This window comes from Pseudopipra pipra, chromosome 7 (assembly GCF_036250125.1).
Source record: "Pseudopipra pipra isolate bDixPip1 chromosome 7, bDixPip1.hap1, whole genome shotgun sequence".
Lineage (NCBI taxonomy): Eukaryota > Metazoa > Chordata > Aves > Passeriformes > Pipridae > Pseudopipra > Pseudopipra pipra.
Window position 1 is genome coordinate 30,192,078 of NC_087555.1, and position 25,393 is coordinate 30,217,470.

Genomic DNA, 25,393 nt, shown 5'->3' on the forward strand with positions numbered 1-25,393 from the left:
AACATGAAACCATTGAAAGTAGTTACTATATTGGCTGGATGTTAACATACCATGTTAAGTAAGGTTGAAACAAAGTCATATCAAGTCATGGTGCTGTATTCACACCACAATTCAGAGGTATGCAAAGGCACTAGGAGACAGCAAGACGGCTCAGAGGGACTGAAAAACAGCAGCTTTCCCATGGCCAGTTCCCAAAACATCTGTGCTGATGTAGTCAGTGACCACCCTGGGCTGTGCATGGCCACCCCTGCTAGGGCTGCTGTCCTTGGGTAAGACAGAAGAGCAACTCTCCTGAGCGCCCTTTCTCTGCTACCGTGCAAATTCAGTCAGCTCAGAGGGGGTTTAGGCTGAGGCCAGATGAAAAGCTCCTCTCCTGCAGTCACCTCTGCCCAGAGGAGGTTCCCTGAGGTGGCTGGTGGAGAACGCCCAGGCAGTGACCCTGCAGGCTCCAGGCCCACCAGGAGAGGGGCTGCTGACATCCCAGACCCGCACAGCTCCTCCTGCCGTGCTCATCTGAGCACAGCTCAAGTCTTCACATGCTACTGCACTACTGTTTTTTCTCTTTGAAAAGCATTGTGCCACTTTTAACACTTTCTCACATAAAACTTGTTCTTACATGAAGTAAAATCAACAGAGCCATGCAGTGCACAAAAATCGAGTATTTACCAAGAGGGACCCTACCAAAAGATTCAGGGAAACAATGCCATAAACACACGAGAAAATAAAGGTGAGAAAACTAAATTAACTTAAAAACTTAATTAATGCTATGGGGCACATTTCTGGTTTTGTAAGAGTATATATGCTATAATCTTCAATATTTCTCAAAATAATTGCTTCAACAATAGAAAAATCTATGTAACAAATACTCCATATATAACACATGCTATGAAATGATGTAGCACACATGGCATGCTCTTATACAACAGACTTGAAATCTTAAGTAATCAAGTTCACCTTTCTTAAAACTGAGATTCAAATGAAGTCCTGGTTCTCATTATTATGAGGAGTTGCTGGGACTGAATAAACTCCCTCCAGTGCAAACAAAAATCACAAAAGGAAAGCTGACAGTCTAACACTAGGTGTTTCTATTGAAGTGATTCCAGTGCAATCCTCTCAGACAACCAGGATTAAAGTTAAGGTCAGATATTCTGTTTGCTGTAATCAAAGGAGGCAATGAGATCCAAAGGAGAAGAAAACCCAAATAAGTTTTGTATGTCTCAAATCAATATTTAAATATTTCATTTAATTGTTGAAAAGTATCCACTTCAGTTCTTCACAATGATATGTATCTTTACATGTCTTCATCTGTCTCATCAAGAAAGCAGATTTTGTTCGAAACTATCTAACATGAAAAATACTGCTAAGTCTATTCATAAAACAGTATTCTATATTTTTATTTTTCAAACAGCAAGTGACCACATTTAAAATGCATCATTTGCAAATATAAATTATCAAACTATTAGTTTAATTAAAAATAAAGCAAAAACATAACTTCCCTTAGTATCACAATACATAGAAGGGTATTATAAACCCAAAAAGACTAAGTTAACCATAAGAAAACAATAACGTCAAAAGTGATGAAACTCATTAAGTCACTTAATGAATAAATCAGTCCTAAGAATACAATACCATTCACCATGATTATGTAAAAAAAAGCAATCTTTCATTGTATTATACAGATAGAACAATCCAATCCTTCATGCCACATTTTGTAAACCATGATATAAATTACACTCACAGTCAAATGAACAGGAAGAATAACTCCCAAAATATTTTAAGTTGCTTTTAGGGCAGAAATAAAGGCAGAAATAGAATCCTTTAAAATATATCAAGTTTAACCAAAAAAATTCATTTGGTCAAGCTTGCTATCCAAATAGTTTTGTTTCCTGCAAAACTATTTTTGTCTTTTTTTGAATTATGAAATTTAAATGTTTCTTTTACATATTAAATGTAAGTCATATGTTGAACTACATTAAATCCTTTTATATTTGTATCATTTTTGCCATGAGACCCAAACATCTTCCGTGTACCTATGTGCACACACACACACACAAACACACATGCACACACACTCCTCTTGGTATCAGGAAATTCCTCATTTCACAGGAATAATGAGAGACTCACATACTGATTTCTGTCAGAAACATAAGGAATATACAAATTCATACTCTTCAGGTTCCTATAAAACCATCTCTCACCTATATACATACTTTAACTGATGGAATTCAGGTTACGGTCTTTTGTCTGATAACAAAGGGACGGAATAGATGTTGTAGGATAAAGAAATACTGTATAATAATTGAAATAAACCTATTGTCCTAAATTTATCTATACAAATTATCTTTTTTTTTTAATTAATTGAAATACAAAGAAGGCATATTGACTTCAGAAAATAACACTATATCAGAAATTCACTGTAACAGTGTTCCACTATATATATCATAAAGTTTTTTGTAACACAATTTCTTCTGTACACTAGATTTTGTACTAATTTCTCTGTCTTCAAATTCATTATATTTTCATATCCAATTCAGCACTATTTAGTATGCCTTCAAAATAAAAGGAAGTCACTTGCTCTATTTGAATACCAAGTTCCCTCCCAGACAGCAATTAAAGAAAGACAAGACTACAAAGACAAAGTCCAGTATAATTCATTTCTGACAATGAAAATTTCAACCCCTCATACTTTTGCAAAATTCCTCCTACTGAAATGTTTTACTACAATAATAATAATTATAATAATTATAATAATAAAAAGCATACATTACATATAAAAGATACCAGTGTACTAAAAGTGACAGAAGTGGACTAGCAAATCCTTCAAAGCACATATTATATAAATGACTAGCATTTAAAAACATTTCTTTTTCTATAAAATGTAGGTCATATACATTTATAAATTGGGGGGGAGGTTCTAAAGCAGTGATGACTGTTCAAATAGTTATGCTGCTCTGTACAGTCTAATACCTATTCAATTCAAACTATAAGTTTGACATTTAGTTTATTTATCAGAATAAACCCATCTCAACATCTCATAGCTCATAATTCGAAAAATATGCAACTCAAATGACGAGGTGACTCCTAAGTTCACTGTTTATCTGCATATGAAACAAGAAGAGAACTACTCCTTTCTATGGGAGGCCCCAGTCTCACCAGTTCAATATCAGGACTTAAAGACTCCAAATTAAGTAGAGGAACTGTCAGGAATCAGCACAGAAACAGAATAGTATCTCTCATCCTTTAGAGACACAGCTATTCAACTTTTGCAGTCTTCCTCATCTCGCAGAAGTGCAGCCAAGCCATTCATTTCTTACTCAAAGTGTGTACGGATGAAGCCATAGATCTAAAGACTGTCCTCTCTGTGACTGAAATTGTGCTGTGTAAACAATGTTTTATATTCCAGCAGGAGGACGTTTGAATTTATTTATAAAAAAATGATTAAGAATATTCATTAACTCAAACAAGGCTGTTAACTCCCAAAGGTATTTTTGGAACTTAACCTTATGCTACTTGTCAAGTTAGCACTGTCATGTATTATTGCTTACAAACAGTACATCATCTTATGCCTTCTAACAGAGCAGTACTGTGATCAGTTCATATTTACAGGCTTTTTTGTTTGTTTTAAACAAGCTATAAAAACATTACATACTTTACAGACAATACAAATACTCAAGTCAAACAAATGGAATGCATAACAATAAGAAACGTCATAAAGGAAGACTGACATAAGTCCTTGATTGTCAAGACACATTTATATTTATATATAAACTCTAGCTGTGCAGAATCAAAGATTCAATCATAGGTACATCCTTATTTGATAAATCATATTTACAGCATGGTATTGCATAAAAAAATAAAATAATGTTGTTTACACAATATTACCTTTCCATCCATTGGATTAAGGAAAGCAAGAAACAAGTCTTAGAAATGTTTGCTTGCCTCAGTTTGTGTTTCCTACCAAAAGATGTAATTTTAAAAAGGAAACAGAAGGTTTTGTAGGTCGAGTAGAGCAAAAGCGACTATAAATTTATTTCCCTGACACAAAGCAAATTAAACTTGAAGAAAAGTTTAAATTTTAACTTAGACACATCTTTTCATTAGCAGTAATACTTTCTTAGTGCTTGTCCTTTGCAAAGTGAGTTTCAGCTAAATGCATTACATGCCTAACATAAACATGCATTACCATAAGTCGAATGAACTTTCAAAGTTACAAGGCTTCATTTTAGTAAAACATTTAACTCTATGAAACTGTGGCATTATTCATTTGCTTCAGTACCAACCATGTAATTCGAAAGTTCACATGCGTACTGGTACCGACGGCATAAGCATATTCCCGCCTGTTAACATTTCCAACCTGATTCCCAGGAGTATTAGGATTTTTCCCTGCAATTTGTGATGGTATTAAAACAAGCAAACAAAGAAGAATAAAAATCAAAGTTCTCAAAGCCAAGAAAATTTAGTTAGCAAATATACATACATAAAGTAATCCAATGCTGCAAAATTCAGAGTGAATTCATCTAAATATTCTGGTTCATTTCAAATAGTTACTACACATGATACAAATACTATAAAAATATTCTGATCAAGTGTGGAATATAATGTATCTGTCCAAGTGGAAAGTTTTCATAGGAGAACATGAATACTTTAGAATAAACTCCAAAAGTTACAGTAGAACCCCAATAATTCGCAGCAATGTCTAAGAAACCCTTTAAAAATGACAATTTTGAAAATAGTGAAGAAGCAGGCAACAAAAGCAAGGATGTCACATCACAAAATGTACTTTGTTCATTTATTTTGACAACTGTAATTTAGTTTTCAATACTCCTTCTATCTCCCAGTATACTAATGTAGGTGCTGTAGTATACTTGGGTGAAGTAGTACAGTATTATTGTATGAGACCTCGCTACAGTATGTTTTAGACCATTGCAGAGAGGTGGGAAGAGACCATCAGGGATGTAGAAACCTACTGGATGCTCTGTTTAGAAGTCAGCGAATTAGCAAGATTTTACTGTACTTCTCAATTAACAATGAAAAGCTCCCGTCATCCAAAAAACTGACAAGTATAATATAAAAATAATACAAGTTGTTATTTCACATGAATACTTCCTTGTCCTATTTTCTTCTTGAAACACAATTTTCCTAAAGACAACACTAGGAGACACAAGATCATAAACATGGTTCTTTTATCGTCCAATTGAAATTGTTTATGTTGTTATTCGTAAACCAACATACAGTAATACACATGGTTAATCCTTCTCCCCAAAACTTGTCATTTATGATTAATTCATTCTCAAATCAAAGGAAGAAAATGTAAATGCCTATTAGTATACCATTACAAGCTGATTCCTTCATTGTCTGTTATATTAATGGTAAAACATATCAAAAGATTCATGCTAAAAGGGACACTGTCAAGTAATTTAGGACCAAAATATGGCCTATTAATAAGTGCGTATATATTTTTATATATATATATACACATGTATTGTGTATATATATAGTTTGTTAATAAATGTCATCAGTTTCCTCTTTTTTTAAAGTTATCACTGCTCTATCACTAGTAGATATCCCCAAAATGTCCACCTTACACACACACACACATTTGGTGCTTACATGACCTTTCATTAAGAATGTCTGTTGTTGGCTCAGGGGAATACACACACTCACCCCAGACTTGTGCTGACTGACTGAACAGCATCAGTGCAAGAACAGAGCAGAAAACCAAAGCTGCTTTTTTCCGAACATACATGAAAAACTAAAAAAACGAACAGTGCCCAGATCAACATGAAGAATGAGCCATCTGTAGATTAAAAGCAGCAAAACGTGAGTGGTGAAAGATGTTATTAAATAATGTCATTATTAAACAAGCAAGAGCTTTTTACTGAGTTAAACCTAAATCATAGCAGTATATTTGGCTAACTCCTCCAGTGCAGAAAGCTTCACGCATCAGTGGATCAACTACTCACATCACTTTTAATTGTACATGTGGAAGAACCCTATGGGATAGACCCTGTGGCTTAGACGGGGACTTCACAGCCTCTCCTAAGGCACAGAGTGTAGCTGGAATGGCTCAGCAGCAGGCTAGGGAATGAGTTCTGACGTAAGGGATAACATTTCCTCAGGTGATTCCCATTTGGCTGCAGGAAGAGCAAGTTCCTTCACTCTGTACAACAGCTTGCTCCCTCATGCTCCCATGGAGCAATTCCTAAGTGTGGAGATGGGATGGAGTGAGAGCGACTCTCCCTTACTCCTAAATCACCTTCTCCCAGCAGAGTATCAGTGCAGTAACCTTTTCAAATAAAGCTGAGTCAGCCCCCTTAGGGAGAAGGAGGCTTTATTCCTCTTACCGCCCTATGGGGCCAGGGCAGTGCAGTAATAACCTGGTCTTTTTTTTCCTTCTGTTCCTTGCTGTATTCAACAAATAGTACAATTAATGGCCATCTACTTGCAGCATCAGGGCATGAGAGCAAAGATGCCAACACAGTATTATTCAGGCAGCACAAGCAAAGATGTCATGGAAATGAAACACTCAAAATATGCATTACAAGAAGTGGCTTCCTGGCATGTAGGGGCCATATATGTTATTTCTGTGCAACATAGAATAGAAAGTGAAAAAATCAAACTGACCAAAAAGGAAGAAAACCAGAATCAGTTTAAAAATATTCTTTCAAAGGAATTTCTTTAAATGTATCATCAGTAATCCAAAAGGAATTTACTTTTTCTCTCCTAATGCCCGCTCTTTAACTTGGGGCCAAATATTTGGGCAAAACTATTGGTAAGTCATAGCACACTGAAACACCTTATTGTATTATACAGAGGGGTCAACAAATCAAAACAGAACCTGTTTTCTTATACAAAAGTATTAAGAAATAAGTTTACATAAATTGTATTTCTTGCCAATAAGAGAAGCAAGCTATAGATAAAATAAATACCCTTTCTCCCTCAACTGTACCAAGTGAAGTTAGTGCTCTACTAGTGCTACCAGGGGGAAAAAGATAAAGAGTGGGATCAGTTTCCTGGTAATGAAAATTAAGAAAAATATTGCTACTGCTTTCAGAAGAGGTGGGAATTGTTCTAGGTCCCGCTCAAGTCCTTTCTTAAAAGACAGGATCTATTTCAGCCCCTTGAGATGCAGTCTTTTCTCCTATCTGATGGCTTTGTCTGAGAGATACCAACTAGCAACAGCACTGTAAAAGCATGTATGCAATCCTATTTTTAAAAAATCACCATATACATACCTACCCATATGTGTGTGTGTGTGTGTGTGTGTGTGTGTGTGTTTTTCCCTGGTTAATCAGCCTACATGAGGCTTAAACTGCCTTAAACTACCAGACAGTGTCCCTTTAGGGAAGGTGCAATAGAATGAACATTACAGTTCAAAAATCTGTAACTTGTTAACTTAAACTACACAATAGTTAGGCTACTCAAATCTTACCACCTTAAAAATGCACACAGAACTACTTATCGTACCATACCGTTTACTTCAAGACAAAGTACTATTCAAAAAAACATATTCGTGGTACAGGGATAAACTTTGTCGTTTATTTATACTGTGAAATGCAACAAAAACTTCTGATCACTCTCCTAGGCTGGAAAAAGAAATCCTGTTCACTAGCATCATTCACCGGTTTGGGGTTGGTAAAATTGTAATGACTTTCACTAAGCAAACACTAAAAAGGTAGGGAATCTGAATGCCTGCTTCTTCAGCTTTCAGGGATACTTCAATAAATTTAATGGTCTGAATTGTCAAAATGCCAGACAGAGAATCAAAACAGTTTTTAGAGAAGCTAAGGATACCCAATCTCAAGTGTATTGAAGAGAATTACTGGAGCTGTATGAGATGAAAATGATGCAACCGTATCAAACCTGAAAATCTCAAAATCGTTTTATTTTTTGAGAAATCGAAAACTATCAAGTTGGCTAAGTGCTCTATGTTAATCGTTATGAGTACGGAGGGTAAGGTACAATTAAGCTTTTAAATCTTGGAATACACAGTTTGTGTAAGCATTTTGCAATTGGGAATGTCATCTATAGAGTATTTTAGCTAAAACTCCAAAATCTTGGTATCTGTGTATGAAAAAGTCATTAAAAAGTTACATCTAGATTCAGCTGTACAAAGAAATACACATTACTTCAGGAATGAAGTAAAGGCTTTAGCAGTTAGGCATTCTGCTTAAAAAAAGTGTTTAAAGTATTTTAAATTAATTAGAATTTTAAATAGTAGAGTTAGTCTATCAGAATTCATTTTTTCCCTCCAAACACAACTCAAGGTAATGCAAAGCAGAAATAAAGGGTACATGATCTAAAACTTTTTTTGAGAGACTGAAGATTATTCTTCTAGAAAACGCCATCTTTTAAAGCCGTTTTTGCTTGACCTTTGAAACTTACTTGTTTATTCTGTGTGTTTAGTACATGTTGATTCCCTGCTGAAGAGCAATGACTATGCTGACAAGCTTAGAAATGACAATGTGAATAATATCAGACAATAACTGTCCTCCCAAAGTATACAAGGAAACCAGCAAGGAAACAATCATGGGGGAAAGTCTTACCTGGGGATTTTTTTTATTTTAAATTTCATAGAAGGTAAAATATTTTCTGGACTCGAACAAGTGAATAATAAACTGCCTTTGATAGGGGCACCAACATCAGGCAGTTCAATTACTGGTGGCTAACCGAAAAATTTAAAAAAAAAAAAGAAAAAGAAAAAAAAAGAAAGAAGCAGTTATTGGTCTTGCTAATATCAGCTTACTTTTGTTTTAACATAGCGCTCTTAAAGGCTGTACAGAACTCCATCTTTTACAGAGCAACCCCCTTTTGACAAATGTGTTCTAAAGTGCCAGTATTATTTACAAAGATTTCTTAGCCAAAAGTCTGGCCCGTTGTGGCATCAGGTGAAGAAGTCATCCCAGCTCTGCTATCATTTACATTCACCAAGGGAAATTCTGGGAAATCAGCACTTGTCCCTGGTCCCCGAAGGTTCACTTGTCCATTGGCAGTGCTAAACTGAGATGATATTCCAGCTCTTGCCCCATGATACTGAGCTCTAAAGGGCTGCTCAAAGGAGCTAATTTGATATGCTTGATGAACAGACTGTGCCTCTGCTTTCTTCTGAGAAGTTACTTGATCCAAGAAGTCCTGTGTAGAGGAGGAAGAAGAATGATTTGCCTCATCACCTGAAAAGGGAAAAGGGTGCTGCGAATCACCAACCATTAGTCCAAAATGAGACTTGTCTGGAGTTGTTCTTAATGGAGAGTTCATTCCTGATCGAAAGCTATTGACAGGTATAGATGTGTAGACCTTCTCCATGGAAGGAAATGCTGGCTGGGTTGTAAGAGTCTGGTTATCAGTCACAAAATTAAGGCTCGGGTTGTTCAAATAGGCATCATTTTGGCTAGTTCTGTCCAAAGCTTGTTGTAAAAACTTTGAATATTCTTGTAACATACTAGCTTTATCTGATGAGGAAGCTTGAGAGCTTGTTCCAACCGTCTCAGATTGGGTGACCTCAGATACTTCGGAGGAATTGATTGATATACTGGAGGTCACTTCCGTGTCAGCCACGCTGAAAGAGATCTCATGTTGTCCATTAGCCTTGTGTGAATAATGATCTAACAGAGTTTGCAGTACCTCATCTGGAATGACATTTTTGTCATGGTTACCTTTAATTTCAACATTCAGCGCCTGTGTGTCCAATATTGAGGCTGTAGCAGTTTCATCAATGACACTGGCCACAGCTGCCTGTGTTACTGAAGGTTGAGATGCTATGGTACTTACATTCAAGGCATATTCTCGACTGTTGTTACTGGCTGCTTGTAGATACCTCTTTTTCTTTAAGAACTGCATTGCATCATCATAATTAGTGCTGCTGTGTACAGGTTTACTGGGCCCTTCCTGTAATGTGTCCACCTGATCAATGTCAGCATTACCTTCAGAGTCCAGTAAACTTTGCTTATCCACAAGATCGAAGGCATACTTTGAAACCTTGCTGTCTTCATATGTAGACAAAGGTGAAATGGTTTGACTTTGCTCGAGTGGCTGTTTTAGACTCCTCTTGTTAACCTTTTTGAGAACAAGCTTAGGTGGGTGTATTTCTCCAGAATTTGCTTCTTCTAAGTGCGTTCCACTGACCGAAGAATGTGGCATCTCAACAGCATACTCCGCTACCATATATTCATCTTTTACTTTAGTACTGGAAGAGTACAAAGGCAAATAGTCATTTTTGTCCTTCTTGTGTTCCGATTTATCTGAACTTTCCTTATCCCCAGATTTTGTTTTCTCTGTTTTCTGCCTTTTCTTCTTTGGCAAGGAGCTGTCTTTCATAGGCGTTGAGAAACCAGAATCTTCCTCCGATGGCAAAAAGCCAACTTTGGTGGCACTTCTGTTGGGTTTCTTCTCGCGGTTCTCATGGCACATACGTTTGTGTTTCAGCACACGATCGGTCCTGGAGAAATACTGAAAAAGATGACGATGGTGATTATTATTATTAGGGAAAAATAAATATATTAGCAGAAAGAAACCTTTCATTCTAACAAATTTACTTGACAATTCATCCACTTTACCAATTTCTAATGAAGTGTCAAACAACAGTACACAGTCAATAAAATCAAGCACAGCCAGCCGTGCCTCTGTGCACCAAGAATGCCCACTTTAACAGAAACAACATTTGTTATACATTTATGTGTATAAATACATGTATAAATGTATGCACATGACTACAACCCATGGAGAAATCCCTGTCTGTACTACTTGGGAATCTACTGCTGTTTTGTTTGTCAGTCATGAAAGATTTCACCAAGTCATCTTACCTGCAAACAATATTCACACTGGTAAGGCTTCTCTCCACTGTGAGTTCTTTTGTGCCTTTCCATGTGATACTTCTGAATAAACCTCATACCACATTCATCACAACGAAATGGCTTTTCACCTGATAAAAAACATGTAGCAATGTTAATTGAAGAAAATGAATCAATGTTTTTCCATATAATTACCCGGTCAAATACTACATTCTTTATTAATAGTAGTAAGAGGATTTAGTCTATTGCTAATGAAAAATAACATAGGGCTTGCTCACACCACTATTTTTCCAATACTCAGTAGATGATGCCTCAAATTATTTTAAGCTTTTGTGCTAAAAAAAACAAACCACCTTTAAAACTAAATCCTTACCCCTCTTTCTAATGGTGGTACAAATATACGTCTTACACTTAACAAATGAAGAACTGCAAAGATGCTCTTCCTGAACTGCTGTTGCATCACATATTTTTAGGGCAGACGATTGTATAAAAATACCTCAATTCTCTCACCAACTCATGAACTCAAACCCATCCCTTCTAGGAGAGAATTATGCATTTCCAAACTTTGAATATAACATTTTTGAGAGTGCTCTGTATTTTTCCATATTTTTTACCTTATCTGTATGTAGAATTGAAATAACTGCTTTGAAAAAATCCTACTACTTTGGTTGGAACTCAAATTTATTTATTTTTTAAAAACTAATTAAAAATATTTTATTTAAAAAAACTAAGCTGAAAAAAGGAACCTCTATAGCTAAACTGGTGTTTGCATACTTACAGATTTCTCATTTGCTCGGTTTGGTTTTTGGTTTTATCCTTTACTTTCATGAAGCATTTGTTCAGACAATATGCACTGCCCTGAATTCATCTTCAGTTCTCCCCTTATTTTTCCTCACAAAGAAGCCCTGCAATGATCTTTTCTGGGCTCTATTTTTGTTTCTTTTAACTTTTGCCTTCCATCTTCCCTCTGATATTCTTTATTTTCTATGTTTCTCTGACAAAACTTAAAAATTCCAAGTGCATTGAAAAGTTAGTTTTGCTTTTACAGAAGTTCACTATTATTTAATAGAACTCAGCCTGAACAATAGTGATCTTTCCTCTTAATATTTTCTATGAAATCTTTTGGACTGACACAGAGATCAGGGATTGTCGTGGCAGCATCTGTCAACATCGTCTTTGTTCTGGATACTGCACTGCACTGATTTGTGGGATATAAACCATCTATGCTTTGTTTCCAAAAATATGCAGACTATTGCTGTTTTCTGAAGTAGTTTTATTCTTACTAATTATGTTATGGACTAACTTCATTAAATTACCGATAATTATCAACATTTACATTTTAAATTAATTCATTTTATTATTTAAAATGTTATGAGTGTGTTTTTCCATTTACAATAGAACTATTTAGCCACATCCTTCTACAAATGGAGATACAGTACCTTAAAATATGGTGCCTGTATTTATAGAAACTAGAATGAAAAATATCTGTATCGCCCACACATGTGCTCCTAGTCAGATCATTAATGCCCAGAGTTTCAACTGCCTTAATTCCAAGCAATTTCTAAATCTCTCTCTTTGTAAGCTTATGTCCTGTTTCCAATTATTAATTCTTACCTCTCCATGTGGCTTTTCAGCCAATTCCTTTCTTAGATGAAATTATTCCAATTTATTCTCTCCTAAATCAAATTATCTCCTCTACTCAGATCTCTCAGCTTCTTCCATCAGTTCTTTTTTCTACAAGCTCACAACCTCAGCATCCTACCTCTTCTTTCACTTGAATTAGAGACCTTTATCATTTCTTGCTTATTAATAATTACCATAAAACTTTGCTTGTTTTCAGCACTCTTGTAAGCTGTAATATCTATCATATAATTCTCTCATACTGTCTATAAGCAAATCCTTCTCTCTGGCCTATTTCTTAACTTCCAAACTCCAGTTTCATTCTTCACCTTCTCTTTATTTGTTGGGCACCCTTATGACTATGGTGTTTTACTCCCATCAAGCCTGTTGAGACTTTCTGCATCAAATTCCAATCCTTGTCTTCAGTTTTCAGCAAGATGAAGCAAGATCTTTTGTTCTCTTCCATTCCCAAAGTCTACTGCTTAATCCTTACAGTTTTCTTTGCTCCCCTATTCTACTTGGTGTTTCTTTTAAATTGCCTCTTCCAACAACTCTCCTTACGTTGTCTCAAAGTTTGCTTTCATGCTACCTTACGTTTTTCTAGAGAAAGGAGCAACTGTTTGGTGATCTGTCTGAGCCTTACAGCAAAACAGCTCGGTCCTGTTCTGGCTCTGAAACAGCCCCCTAAGGAGCTATTCTGCTACCCCAGGAAATGCAGAACACTTCTTTAATACACTTACCTGCAGCCTTATCCTCATTTCTGTGAATGAATGGTCACAGAGTTCCTTAACATTCGTCTACTCAAGCTGGCTATTTGCTGGCAGAAGACTCCCTCAGCTACCCATTCCCATTTCAAGGCTTAAAAAGGGCCAAAAAGGGGTTCTGAGGTTTTTTGGTGTATTATGACCACCAGCTATTTTGGAGACTTTCAGGGTGCATACAAAGACTTTTGGAGACTTTCAGGGTGCATACAAAGGCACTGCTGGCCATGCCTTAACTGGGAGAAAATTCTGGGGACACTGCCCTTGAACTGCTCAGCACAACACAGAAAATGGTATTTTTCAGTAGAATTCCAGAATGGAAGTAAGATTAAGAAAAACTTTGTGAAACTGAAACCATACTTAATTTTGGCTTTAATCTTCATAAGGAAGATAATGTTAGAAAAAGATTAAAAATTAATATGGAGATACGCTTCCAATAATAATTTCTTAGCAGAAGACTGAAACTTCAGATGTCTTCTGCAATTTTGTTGTACTTTTCAAACAGGATCTATGGCAAATGGAGGAGATCGTTAATAACAGCCTTTTGCTAATGCATGGAGAATCCAGGACATTTTTCTGAAATGTCTTGTTGAGTGGGAGAGAATTAGATGTATAAAAAGAAGTCAAAATTTAAAAATACAATAATTACTGCATTATTTACGAACACAGCTTATGTGTTTGTCTATGTTGGCAATCTATTAAAACCCAGCAATAGAACTGTTCATAAAGTGTTGTACAAATATTATGTGTATGAAGGCTGTAACAATTATAAAACCTCAGGCATTTTAAAATCTAAACAGACAAAAAACAAATCATAAAATAACAAAGAAGACAATAAAAAAAATCAGCAGGACTGAATAAGAAGGCACTTGAATCATGAGCCCCATTGCTGTTTTATTTTTTTAAATGTAATCTCAGTTTTTGTGATTAAAATGGAAAGTAGGGTGGCTTACACAATTAGGACACATGAATGCATGAGTGAGTAAGGTGTATAGAAACATCTCTAAGCAAAAAGAAAGCAGACATTAGAAAAAAAAAAAGAACATTCAGCATCTTCTGGAATCTAGTAAACTGAAAATACGAAAATATTTGTGTACTAGTGACTCTTCCCTCTCTTACAACTAAAATGGCAATTTTCTGACTCATTAGGGACAAGTTTAGCAGCAGGGTTCTAGCACTGCTGCCCTCTACATACAATTATTCCTAGTAAGTGAATTTTGTATTAATGCAATGTCTGCTTTTAGATGCAACTGTTTAATTATTTACACAAAAAAAAGGCTGTTCATTGATTGCTTCATTACTCCCTCATAACATTTCATTTGAAGGAGCAGTTCAGAGAACCAAATTCAAATCAGACTGGAACTAGCTGGAGCACCTGTAAATAGGGGGCTTGTAACAGGCATAAAATGGGGCTTCTAAGTGTTACCACTGGCTTTGATTGGCTTAAAATAAACAGGAAAATTTGATAAACATTTTTAAAAGAGTAAGAGACATCCTGTTCTCCATCAGTGTTTTGAACACTGTACAAAAACTGGTGCTAAAAGTGATCATTCCCAGAGGTAAAAATGCAAAATAAAAAGAAAAAAATGAAGTATTTAATTTATAAGGAACATTCCTTAAAAGAATATGAATGATACAAATAGATCTTTTCTTTACTTCCATCAAAGTGAAACGCAGACCCACTGCACACCTTCTCGTTAGAGAAGCAAGCTGAAAATGCAGCTTTTCTGGATGGGTTTAGTTATACAGTCCTGAACAACAGAGTAACTACACAAACAGCTAAGGCCCAGTAGTGAACACGGTCATATAGAGGTGAAAGCACACACAGGCATGCAGAATGCCAATTAACTACCCTATACCTGAGTAATTTAAACACAAGCATCATCTTCAATTTTCTAAGAAACTACCAAACTATACCTCAGGATGCTGAGGAAAGGAGGAAAATATATGTATCTTAAAAAGTCAGATAACAATATGGTTAATTTGTTAAATGGCACCTTTTTCTCTGCTAAACAACTACTAGCATATGGTAGAGCTGGCATAAAAACCTGCAATCCCACCAACACCACCCCCTCCCTCCAAAGCTTAAAATCAACACAGAATTCTCATTAGAGCTAGAAGCTGAATTAAAAAAGATAATTAAATCAATTTATAAAATATTTGCAGTCAAGCATTAATTAACTAAATTGCCCAGACTCTCATTTTCAAAGCCACGTACAGGGAATAATCCTCATTTGAAAAAAAAAGAAAAATCTTCCAAAAAATGTGAAGACTGCACTTAAATTTTTGCCTTTTTTTTTTTTTTGCGAGGGGGACAGATAGATGGAAGAGAGTGAATGAGCATTCTTTTCAAGAATAGTATCTACACAAAGTGGAGGCAGCATGGTTCACCAATTCAGAGCCAGAGGAAAGACTAGGAGCAGAACAAAGACACTGGACAGAAGAATGGAAGACTCTTCTGTGGCTGACTGGCTGAAGGAAACCTACTTAGTCTGGACTCATGGCAACCTAGGATACAAAAATCCCATAAACAACAGGGCATTTGTGCATGTAACTCCCTGTACACTGCTCTGAAAATTCATTTTGCAGAGTTTTTTTCTCCCTCTCAACCCTTACACATGCACACACTGCACTGCGTGTTAGTAGCTTTCATATCCATTTAAATGCTACAGCCAAGAAACACTGTGCACATTCACCAGCTCTGCTTTTCTGAAAAAGAGGCTGAGAAATTGGCATCTAGTCCAAAAGGGACCATATTACAAAATATTTAAAGAGGGATTGAAAGGCCATGCACCAAAATGCCAAAAACCCAATGAAACCAAACCTGTTAAAGAATGTGGTTCTGTGTGGTGCAACAAGATAAAAAAATAAACATGAATAAACTTTAACGCTCTTTGGTTTAAAACTTCAGGCCTTATTTGACCTATATTGCGTATTTTTAAACTAAGACTCTTACTTTTAGAACAGTTCTGAATTAAACCTAAAAGAAAAAGTGGGTGAAAAGAAAAGCTGATACTAATACCTTTGGGGTTAGGCATTTTGGCCATTTTAGTCCTGGCACTTTTCCATCAAATTCCAAAACAAACAAACAAACAAACAAACAAATAAATCTATGGAAATGGAAGTCCCCGTTATCTGAATTAACTTGACAGAACAAAAGATAGAACTGCTTAACAAACCTTGACTATTATGAATGCACAAACTTCAGGATTTGCTGCTCTGGGGCTATTTATAGAAAACTACTTAGAGATCTGCTTACTAGAGTTCATACTCACTTTACAGCCAAAAGGAAAGTGGAGCAAGTTGAAAGCACAAAACTAATTTCTTTTTTAAAGTTTTATAACATGTGTTAAGTAAAAACAAATTACAAAAGGGTTTTAGGCTGCATATTTATTACCAGAAACCTTGCCTGAGTGGGGAAACAGTTTTTAAGCACGCCAGTAAAGATACTCAAGGCACTATACTCACCAGTATGAATCTTCTCATGCCTCTGTAGCAGGTACTTCTGTATGAAACGCATGTCGCACTGACTGCACTGAAATGGTTTTTCACCTTGAACAATATAATTCCACATCCATAAGTTAATAACTACACACTGTTGTTTCTGATAACTACTTTTGAGGAATATTAAAATGTCTATTAAAAAAACCAGCATCTGAGCGAATTCCAAAAATACTCTAATACAAAAAAAACATTAGCCTTACTAAGTATAGGAACTGCGGAGTTCTTTCCATGATCCTAAGAGTCACATTAAGTCTAGCACGGAAGAGTGATCTGGAATGGCTGTAATTTCCTCATGAACAAGATCAATCACGATGCTGGCATAAGTCTGCATTCAGGATACTGGCAAGCTATTATAATGGTAAGTACCTTTTTCACTTCTCCGAACCAGAGAGATACCTCATCAGGCAAATAAGCAGCCGGAGCACATTTTACAAAGGGGTCAATTTTGGCACTTAGGCTACAAGTCAACCCATAACTTTCTGATAAAGAAAGAAAAGAAACCTTGTAAACAGTTAGGTCTTCAGTTTATTAAACATATGTTGATTTTTTTTTTCTTTTTTCTGGTATTCTTTTGACACTTTGGTGCATGGAATCTCTAAGCTTAGATGCCAAGTTAGCTACACTCTTAAAACTGAAATTCGCATAGAGCTGAAAACATTTTTAACATAAGTAAACAACTCTTTATATAGTAGAAAAAGACAAATTTGAAGTCAAGCAGTACCTGTATGAATGAAGACATGTCTCTGTAAATGGTAGTTGGTTCTAAAGGCAGCATTGCAATGCTCACAAACATGAGATTTGTGGGTTTTCAGACCAAGTGATCCATCCTCATTTATTGTAAGGATCTATTTTAAAAAGAGTAAAATTTGTTCTCACACTACCCTCTAAAGGTGTCTTATTAACTACAAAAAAAAAACACATTAATTTTTGCGATGCAGAGAATTTAAATATTTCAGGTAAAACAATGCTAATTTCTACAAAGCTATGCGTTAAGCTTCTAGTACACATTTCCAATTGCAGTCCAATCCAACTTGTGTCTTGTTGTGTATTAAGAGATATTTCAACAGGACAGAGGCAAAAGCAGCTCATGGAAAATCAGCTTAGAGCTTCCCTAGACACAGCTGAGTCACTTTATACGCTACTGTTTACTTTGTCCCTCTGTTGGAAAGGATGCAAAGTAACCAAATCACCTCTGGGCACTAAACCATGGATAAGCATATTTTAAAGCAAAAGTGAAAAGTTATATTCTATTTTCAAATCACAACTCTAAATGTTTGCTAAAAGGCATTAAAACTTAACAAAAATAGTCATATAAATTATCTACGTCTACATAATACCAGTAGAGGCAAAATTATATTTTAAAAAGCAAAACTCCAAAGCCAAACAACCAAGAAAATAGTATTATCATTCTCCCCTTTCAGGTTTTTCACTCAATAAAGTATTGCTCACTCAATATACATATTAAAGCATTTCCTTGATGAATTCAACTTGCCACACTCAATTGCTTTGCTGTCAAACAAAGCCACTATTTTCATAAAAGTTAAAAAAACTTATATTTAAAAAATTGCACTATATCTACCTTAGTCAATAAAGCTAATCACAGGTTTTCTCTAATTTGTCAGAAAGAAAAAGAAAAAAAAACCACCCCAAACCAAAACCCAGACTCTACTATCTCTGGCAAGAGAATAAGAAAAGCAGTAAACAAATTACATTTCTAAAAGTCTTGCTTAACTGGAAACAGAACTATAAAGAAAAGCTTAAGTAACCTTAAATAAAACCGTTTAGTCCCTTGTTATTAACAAAAAATGAAAGTCTGATGGGGAAACACATCTGCAATTTGATTAGCTACGACATTTTAGGTTTTATGATAATGACAGTGATGAGAAAGAGAGAGTCAATAACTGAAACAGTAGCTCTGCAGTAGTAGCAAATACTGTAGGATCTACCTAATTTTAAATTCTGCTGCATCAAAACTCAGCAAGAGTGAAAGTCTCGAGCTAACAAATTCTTGTGCATTCACTCTGAAGGACAAGTACATTCATACGTTTGTAAGACTGGTATGTTACAGCTCCAGTCAGATAGAGACAGTTGTAAAAGCTCTGTTCTGTAACCACATACAGCTGATGAAACGGACTGGGTCTTTAAAACAAATTTAAATACATGTTATGAAATGCTTTTCATATATTATGTTGGAATTTTAAAATAATTGTGCAGAAAATAACATTTAATGTCACGGTTATCCTAAACCTGGGCTCTTCAACTGCGTCTATTCATTGTACCACATCTTAAATGAAGAAAGTTAACTTAGTCAATGCAGCTTCCCTAATAAAAGCAACAAAAAAAAGCTTGTGCATGTGTGTGTGTGTGCGTGCGTATGTGTGTGCACGTGTGTGTGTGCGTGGAAGGGGGAAAAGGAGACAGGATTCATAGTAACTAATGACTTTTTATTTATCTGATTACTACATTAATATAAGATAGAATTTTAAATGCTTCAGGATGTTAACTGACTTCCATTTGTCAAAGTTCCAGCTGCTGTTGGAGGGAAAATCAACCCCATTACTCTGGAAATACTAAACTTAAACTGCAGTAGGCTCTCACCTATGTTGGTCCTTCAGCTTTTTTCTGCCTTTCTACTCTGACAAGTCTGAAAAAGTGGAAAAGAGACTGAAAAACAACCTGCTTAACGATTCTCCTGATCATTGTTCAATCTTTTGTCATCTCAAAAACCTAACCTGGCAGATTGGGAGATAAAAAGGAAGCATGCAAGTTCACGTCTGTAGAAAGAGGGGCACACGCCTCTCCTACCTTGCCATGTTTCCATGGAAGTGATCTGTGGATGTACTCAACCTAGATCTCCTTTTTCTATCAAAGGGAGAAGTGAGAAGAAAATGCACAGGATTTGGAACTTGCTTCCACACCCAATCTGAAGCAATTTCTCAACTTTCCAAGAATACTACAAGTGCAACCTTATCTGACAGTGCTTTGGGGAGGACTGGAAGGTCCTGCTCCCAGTGCAACAAAAAGGTTTGGGAGATTTTCTTGCTGTTACGGTGAGTTTTCCTTCAATGTATAAACAGTTTGGGTTGATTTCTGAGTAGGCTTATCTTAATGCTGCCGTGTGATAACATATAACTGATTTCTGTCTATCAGAGCAGCCTGGATATGTTCTATTTTAAGTCTGAAGGTTAACACTGATTTGGGGAATTACTAGAAGATACAGCACTGCTACCTCATGAGGTGAAATGATTCTGGTTTTATCTGAAGTGCTTCTCAATAGGAGAAAATTGTTTTCAGACATACAGGGATACATACTCTTCATGAATGGATCTACAAAACAAATTTTGAAGTAACAAACCAGCAGCTATGGTAAGAATTTCTTGATATAAATAAATACATATATGAAGATGATTATGACCACAGGAATTTTCCCTACCAGTAAATTATTTTATATATATTAGTAAACTTTTTAGAATTTTCAAAACTACCATTTTAGATTTCTTTTTAAAACTTTTCACTACTATGCATGAAGCATATAAAATTATCAGGCTCACAGAAAAGCACAACTATTATTAGATAGATACAGAGTAATGATTTAAAAGTTGTCTACAAAGCTACTGACTCATAATTTAAAAAAAAAAATATTTGGAGAGAGAACTGCCTGGAGAGACAGATGTTAAAATATGTCAAGAGTTCATGTTGCTAAAAAGAGTTCAAAGAAAAACACTGTTATATCAGTTTTGTTTTGGGTCTCTGCTGAACTTCAGAACTGCATCTTTACTGAGCAAACAAACAATTTCCAGCCTAACTACTTCAAATGCTAATGAAATTAGTCATAGTCAACCAAATCTTCAGGTCCTTTTAATCTTGGTTTTGCCAAATCAATGTCTTACTTTTGCTGGTGAACGCTGTTTTCTTTTCTTCTTTTTCTGCAAATCTACTGGCTCTCGTATTTGTTTTTTGTCTCGTTTCTGTTGTTCAGATGCATCAGTAAAGGTAATTTCTTGCTTTACACTGATCTGTTAAGATACCAAGTGCCAGTTTCAGGTAAGGTTCTCACTACAGAAAAGCAATTTTTCAATTTTAGAAGATGACAAACTGCTGAAACAGAAAACCTTTTTCTAAGGGAATTATCTTCTGGCTTCATTCTTTCAGAAATTTAAGTGAAAGGAATAATATGTATCTTAAATAAAAAGGGCACAGTTAATTTCCTCAATGACATTTTGATGTATCCTTTCATTCATCTCCCAAGGTCTTTTTTCCTGACCTGTGGTGATTTTGAGATCAGTTCTTATGTTAAAATCACTTCCATCTGTAAAACCATTCAGTTTTTCATACCTATTTTACTTTAGTCCACGCTGTTGTCAATGCAAGATTTAACGGAATAGTTTATTATATATTTAAGACAGAAGTATTTTTTAAGAAAAAAAAAAAAGACCAGTTCAAATGAAGTTTTGGGGGAAAAAAAAAAAATCTTCATTTAATGTGAACCTTAAAAAAGACCATGATACTCTTACATTTTTCTAACACCTGAACCACCTGATCTGCAGCTAACAGATAAGTGTTTTAACAGTGCTACCTTTCTGAAGGTTATTCTTCGTGTGTAAGGCTATCTATGTTTATACTCCTGGTAATTGTCCTTTATGTTTGAAGGGTAACAGTGATGATGTGCTGCATTACAGGCAGATGCTCTGTTTTCGAAAGGAAGTCATCTACATGCTCTCTGGGAAAGCCAAGGTATGCCTTCTATGAGATATCGTGGAGGGGCATATTTATGGTCATGTATGAAGTGTCACAGTCCAACCTGCAGTGTGAATGCAATTGCTAAGCGTCCACATACCTTAAAAACACACAAGATGCTTCCTATAGCAAAAGCAACTAAATAGTACTATAAACAGCATAAAAAGCACCTTTTAATAACACTATTTATTCTGGTTTGTAGTTACCCTTGAACATTGAATATACTTAAAGGAGCACATTTTAATGCATTAGTTCTATGGTAGCAGCCTGCTTATAAAATATTTATAAAACAGATACTTAAAGATTATACTTAATTGGCAAAATTTATCCACAGCCAGAGGCAAATGACATTTTCAGAAATAGCACCCGTTCATAAATATTTTGATAATCATAATCCAAACAAGCAATTAATAGATTCTTGCCAGAGTAGGATTAGACTACCAGATCAAGCTTCCTAGTAATTTCTCCAATATTTCACAAAGAAATTGCTTACAGGGACATTAACAGCATACTGCAGCCCTTGAGGAAGTCTATCTTGCGCATCCATTTCATCATCATTTTTTACCGTCTCCTCATGGACCATGAGTTCATCATGTGAAATCATCTCTTGCTGTCGAAGTTCACTTTCCTGTAACACTTCATCTGTTGCAAGAATTTCTTGGTGCGGCATAGTCCGATCTTGAAGCACTGCCTCTTGCCGTTCTCTCGATACTCCAGACTGGTCAGATACTGCACCCATCCCTACCATAGCCCTGGATGACTGCATTTGGTCTATGCCACCACATTTAAGAAATAATCCTCCCAGCTTGTCTTCAATGTTCATTCTTAAGTGCAATTACCTACAAAGAAAGTTTTAATAGTAAACATCTACAATTGGTGCACTTGCTTAAAATTTTTCACTTAAAAACATTTTATAAGAGCTCAAGTCAGTACTCAACATAAACACATGCACTCCTAAAATTGATACTGAATAAGAGCCAAACGTTGGATAGTTTGGTGTAACATAGAAAGATTCTCCTTTCACACACATCCATGTGTACCCAATTGAACGCTTTCAAATAAAAGGTTTCAAACCAAAGTACCCTCTGACTACTGGCAAAGTTCTGGTAATTAAATGATAGCTAAATCCTCCTTCTTATCCCTTAGAAAACTTCTATTTTTTTCCTGTGTGGCCTTTTTACTCTGTTCCTTTTTTCCATTTTGACTGTCTTTTACAAATGCCTCTTTCATTTTGGTCCTGTTCTCCCTATTTCCTTGTCCCTTTTGTGCCCTTTCACTGCTGCTACCCCAGGGCATATTGTAGCTGCTGGAACATCTTAATATCCACAAGTGAGAGAAAACTGGGCTGCATCAAAAGCAGAGTGGTCAGCAGGTTGAGGGAGGGGATACTCCACTCTCAAGACCCCATCTGGAGTGCTGCATCCAGCTCTGGGGACACAGAGAAGAAGGATGTGAAACTGCTGGAGTGAGCCCAGAGTAGACTACAAAAATGCTTAGAGGGCTGAGCACCTCTGCTATGCTGACAGGCTCAGAGAGTTGGAGTTGTTCAGCCTGGAGAATAGAAGGCTCTGGAGAGACCTTATTGCAGCCTTTCAATACTTAAAAGGGGGCTTATAAGATGGGGATAAATCTTTTAGCAGGGCCTGTTTCAATAAGACAACATGTAATGGTTTTAAATTAAGAGATGGTCAATTTAGACTAGATACAAGGAAGAATATTTTTACAGTGAGGGTGCTGAAACACTGGCAGGGGTTGCCCAGAGAGGTGATGGATGCCCCATCCAGGGAAACATTCAAGGCCAGGTTGGATGGGGCTGAGCAACCCGATCTAGTTGAAGATGTCCCTGCTCATTGCAGGGGGGTTGGACTAGGTGGTCTTTAAAAGTCCCTTCCAGCCCAAACCATTCTGTGATTCTATGAAAATGCAATTTTCTGGCTAAAGGTATATATCACATAAAGACTATAGAGAGGTCAGAACTGTTAGTAAAAAACTCATTCTCTTTTACCTCCACTAAGCTGGAGCATTAATCAGGAAATATAAATTCCAATCATGAAAAGCAATACCATTAAATTGACTTATGTTACACAGACAGATATAAAATCATAATATTCCAACAAGTGTCATGACATTATTAATTGGTTTTTAACATAGAATGGCAGGCTTTTGTGAAGCTGGAAGTGGCAGTATCTTCTCATTCTACTAGTTATTATATATGCAAGATAGTTCTACTACTCTTCTCCTTGGCTTATTGGATGTCCAGCCACAGCGGTCAGGCTCCTTCACCCTACTCCCCAGGCCCATAACTCCTACCATTCCACATTGCCCTGGCCTGCTCCTTCAGACAGACATACCAACAGACAGACAGACAGAGAAAACATCCTTCCTCCACTCCTCTGTCTCCCCACAGCTGGAGGGCAAAGGCTACACATACAAATGCTACAGCAGACAGAGGAGTGGGAGCAGAAGCACAGTGGAGCTGGACAACACACAGCAGGCCCAGATAAAGCACCAGACAGGGATCTTGGGGAGTATTATGACAGTGTCAGCACCTTTGATTTTGATGCATTCAGAATTATGATACAGATGTGGTGTTGGCATATTGCTGCTCATCAGTTTTAAATTCCAACTGCCTTGGAGTGCACCATAGAGAAAGGCTCCATCTTCATTCAAGTCTTAAGTCAGAGGCTGTGCTGCTTTCCCTGCAGCTCACAACAACAACTCATAACCAAAGAAATCAGATCTCTCTGCCTAAAACCATCGGGGCCATCACCCTGCAGAACTGCACCACTACAGCCCCTTGCCAACATGCAAAAAAGACTCAATCAAGCAAATGTACATAAAATCTCTAAATTTCCATTTTCAGTTTGATCTATTTGATCCCCTTCTAAATAATTTCCTTCACCAGGAAAATATTTTGAAAATTCTCAGTGTATCTCACACATTCGTGAAGACTCGATACTAAACTACACTGAGTTTATAAAATAGATCATGGTTTCTCTTTAGGTGAAATCCTAGAGAACATGGTAGGAATGGAAGCCACTAGCAGAAACATCTGAAAAATCTCAATCTCATTTCAAATATTTTTGTATTTCAAATATTACTACTGATTCTTAACCTTCTGAAAGTAAAACTAGTTCAATTTCTTAAAAGAACAAAGAAAAAAACCAATTCACCACACACCCCAACAAAGTAAAAAGCCCATTAACACCTTCTGATAGCAACTCACTTCTTATAACTCAAAAGTGAAAGAACATTTGTCTCTATTCTTTATCGTGAAAGGTTCTGAACTTCTGAATAATACAAAGAAAGGTTGACAGACAGGATGGTCTGACTTCTACAAGTTTCAATAGTTAAGATGCTCGCCAAAGAAAGAAGCTTTTCAGTTAAATACTTTATTATTTTCAGTAAGCCTTGCTCTGCTGGAAGTCAGGAGGACAGTCACCAAGCTAAATCTCTTTATATACGAAAATGTCATCAATATTTTTAATATTCTTCCTTCCTACATAAAAAGCCCATTTTAGGGACCAAAATCACCTCTGACGGGAGAAGAACATGGAAAAATACTGTTCAGAACATTTATGTTTGCAATTGGTCCTTTTTTGTTCTCCTGCAATTCTAACATAAGGAAGTTTGAAATCATGCTCTTGATTTTCACAGTATCTGTTTTCAAATAAGGACAACAAGAATGCATAAAGAATGCCCTGAGTGAGCTCAGGTGGTGCTGTGTTACGAGTTTACTTTCAAATCAATCCAGTTTAGAGTAAGAGAATGAGATTTCGGATGTCTTCCAGGGAAAATGCAGGTCTGGTATGCCACACAGCCACCTGCAGACATTATACAATCCATGAAGTATTTTTTGGAGGTAACTGGGAAACCATACTGATAGTTTCTCAGCAATAACACAAACAAACAAACAAAACCTGGCAGATCGCTAAGGCTGTATTTTTCCCACCAATGCAGATCTCCCAGAGAGATCTTGCAACA

At 36.2% G+C, this 25,393-nt stretch overlaps 1 protein-coding gene across 4 annotated transcripts in view; it reads right to left on the bottom strand.

Annotated features, from left to right (window-relative positions):
• Positions 1-1,369: 1,369 nt before the first annotated feature.
• The window catches only part of ZNF148 (zinc finger protein 148), a 42,863-nt gene continuing 18,839 nt past the window's right edge, over positions 1,370-25,393 (bottom strand). For 2 of the 4 annotated variants that reach the window (XM_064661460.1, XM_064661461.1), the window contains exons 2-7: positions 21,903-22,248; positions 20,563-20,688; positions 17,394-17,517; positions 16,637-16,720; positions 10,800-10,918; positions 1,370-10,446 (exon numbers count right to left, since the gene is read on the bottom strand). In XM_064661460.1, the coding sequence (XP_064517530.1) occupies positions 8,857-10,446; positions 10,800-10,918; positions 16,637-16,720; positions 17,394-17,517; positions 20,563-20,688; positions 21,903-22,232 (2,373 nt within the window). In that variant the 5' untranslated portion in view covers positions 22,233-22,248 and the 3' untranslated portion in view covers positions 1,370-8,856. The remainder of the gene's footprint in view (positions 10,447-10,799; positions 10,919-16,636; positions 16,721-17,393; positions 17,518-20,562; positions 20,689-21,902; positions 22,249-25,393) is intronic. The other 2 variants (XM_064661463.1, XM_064661462.1) reach the window with 2 other exon arrangements.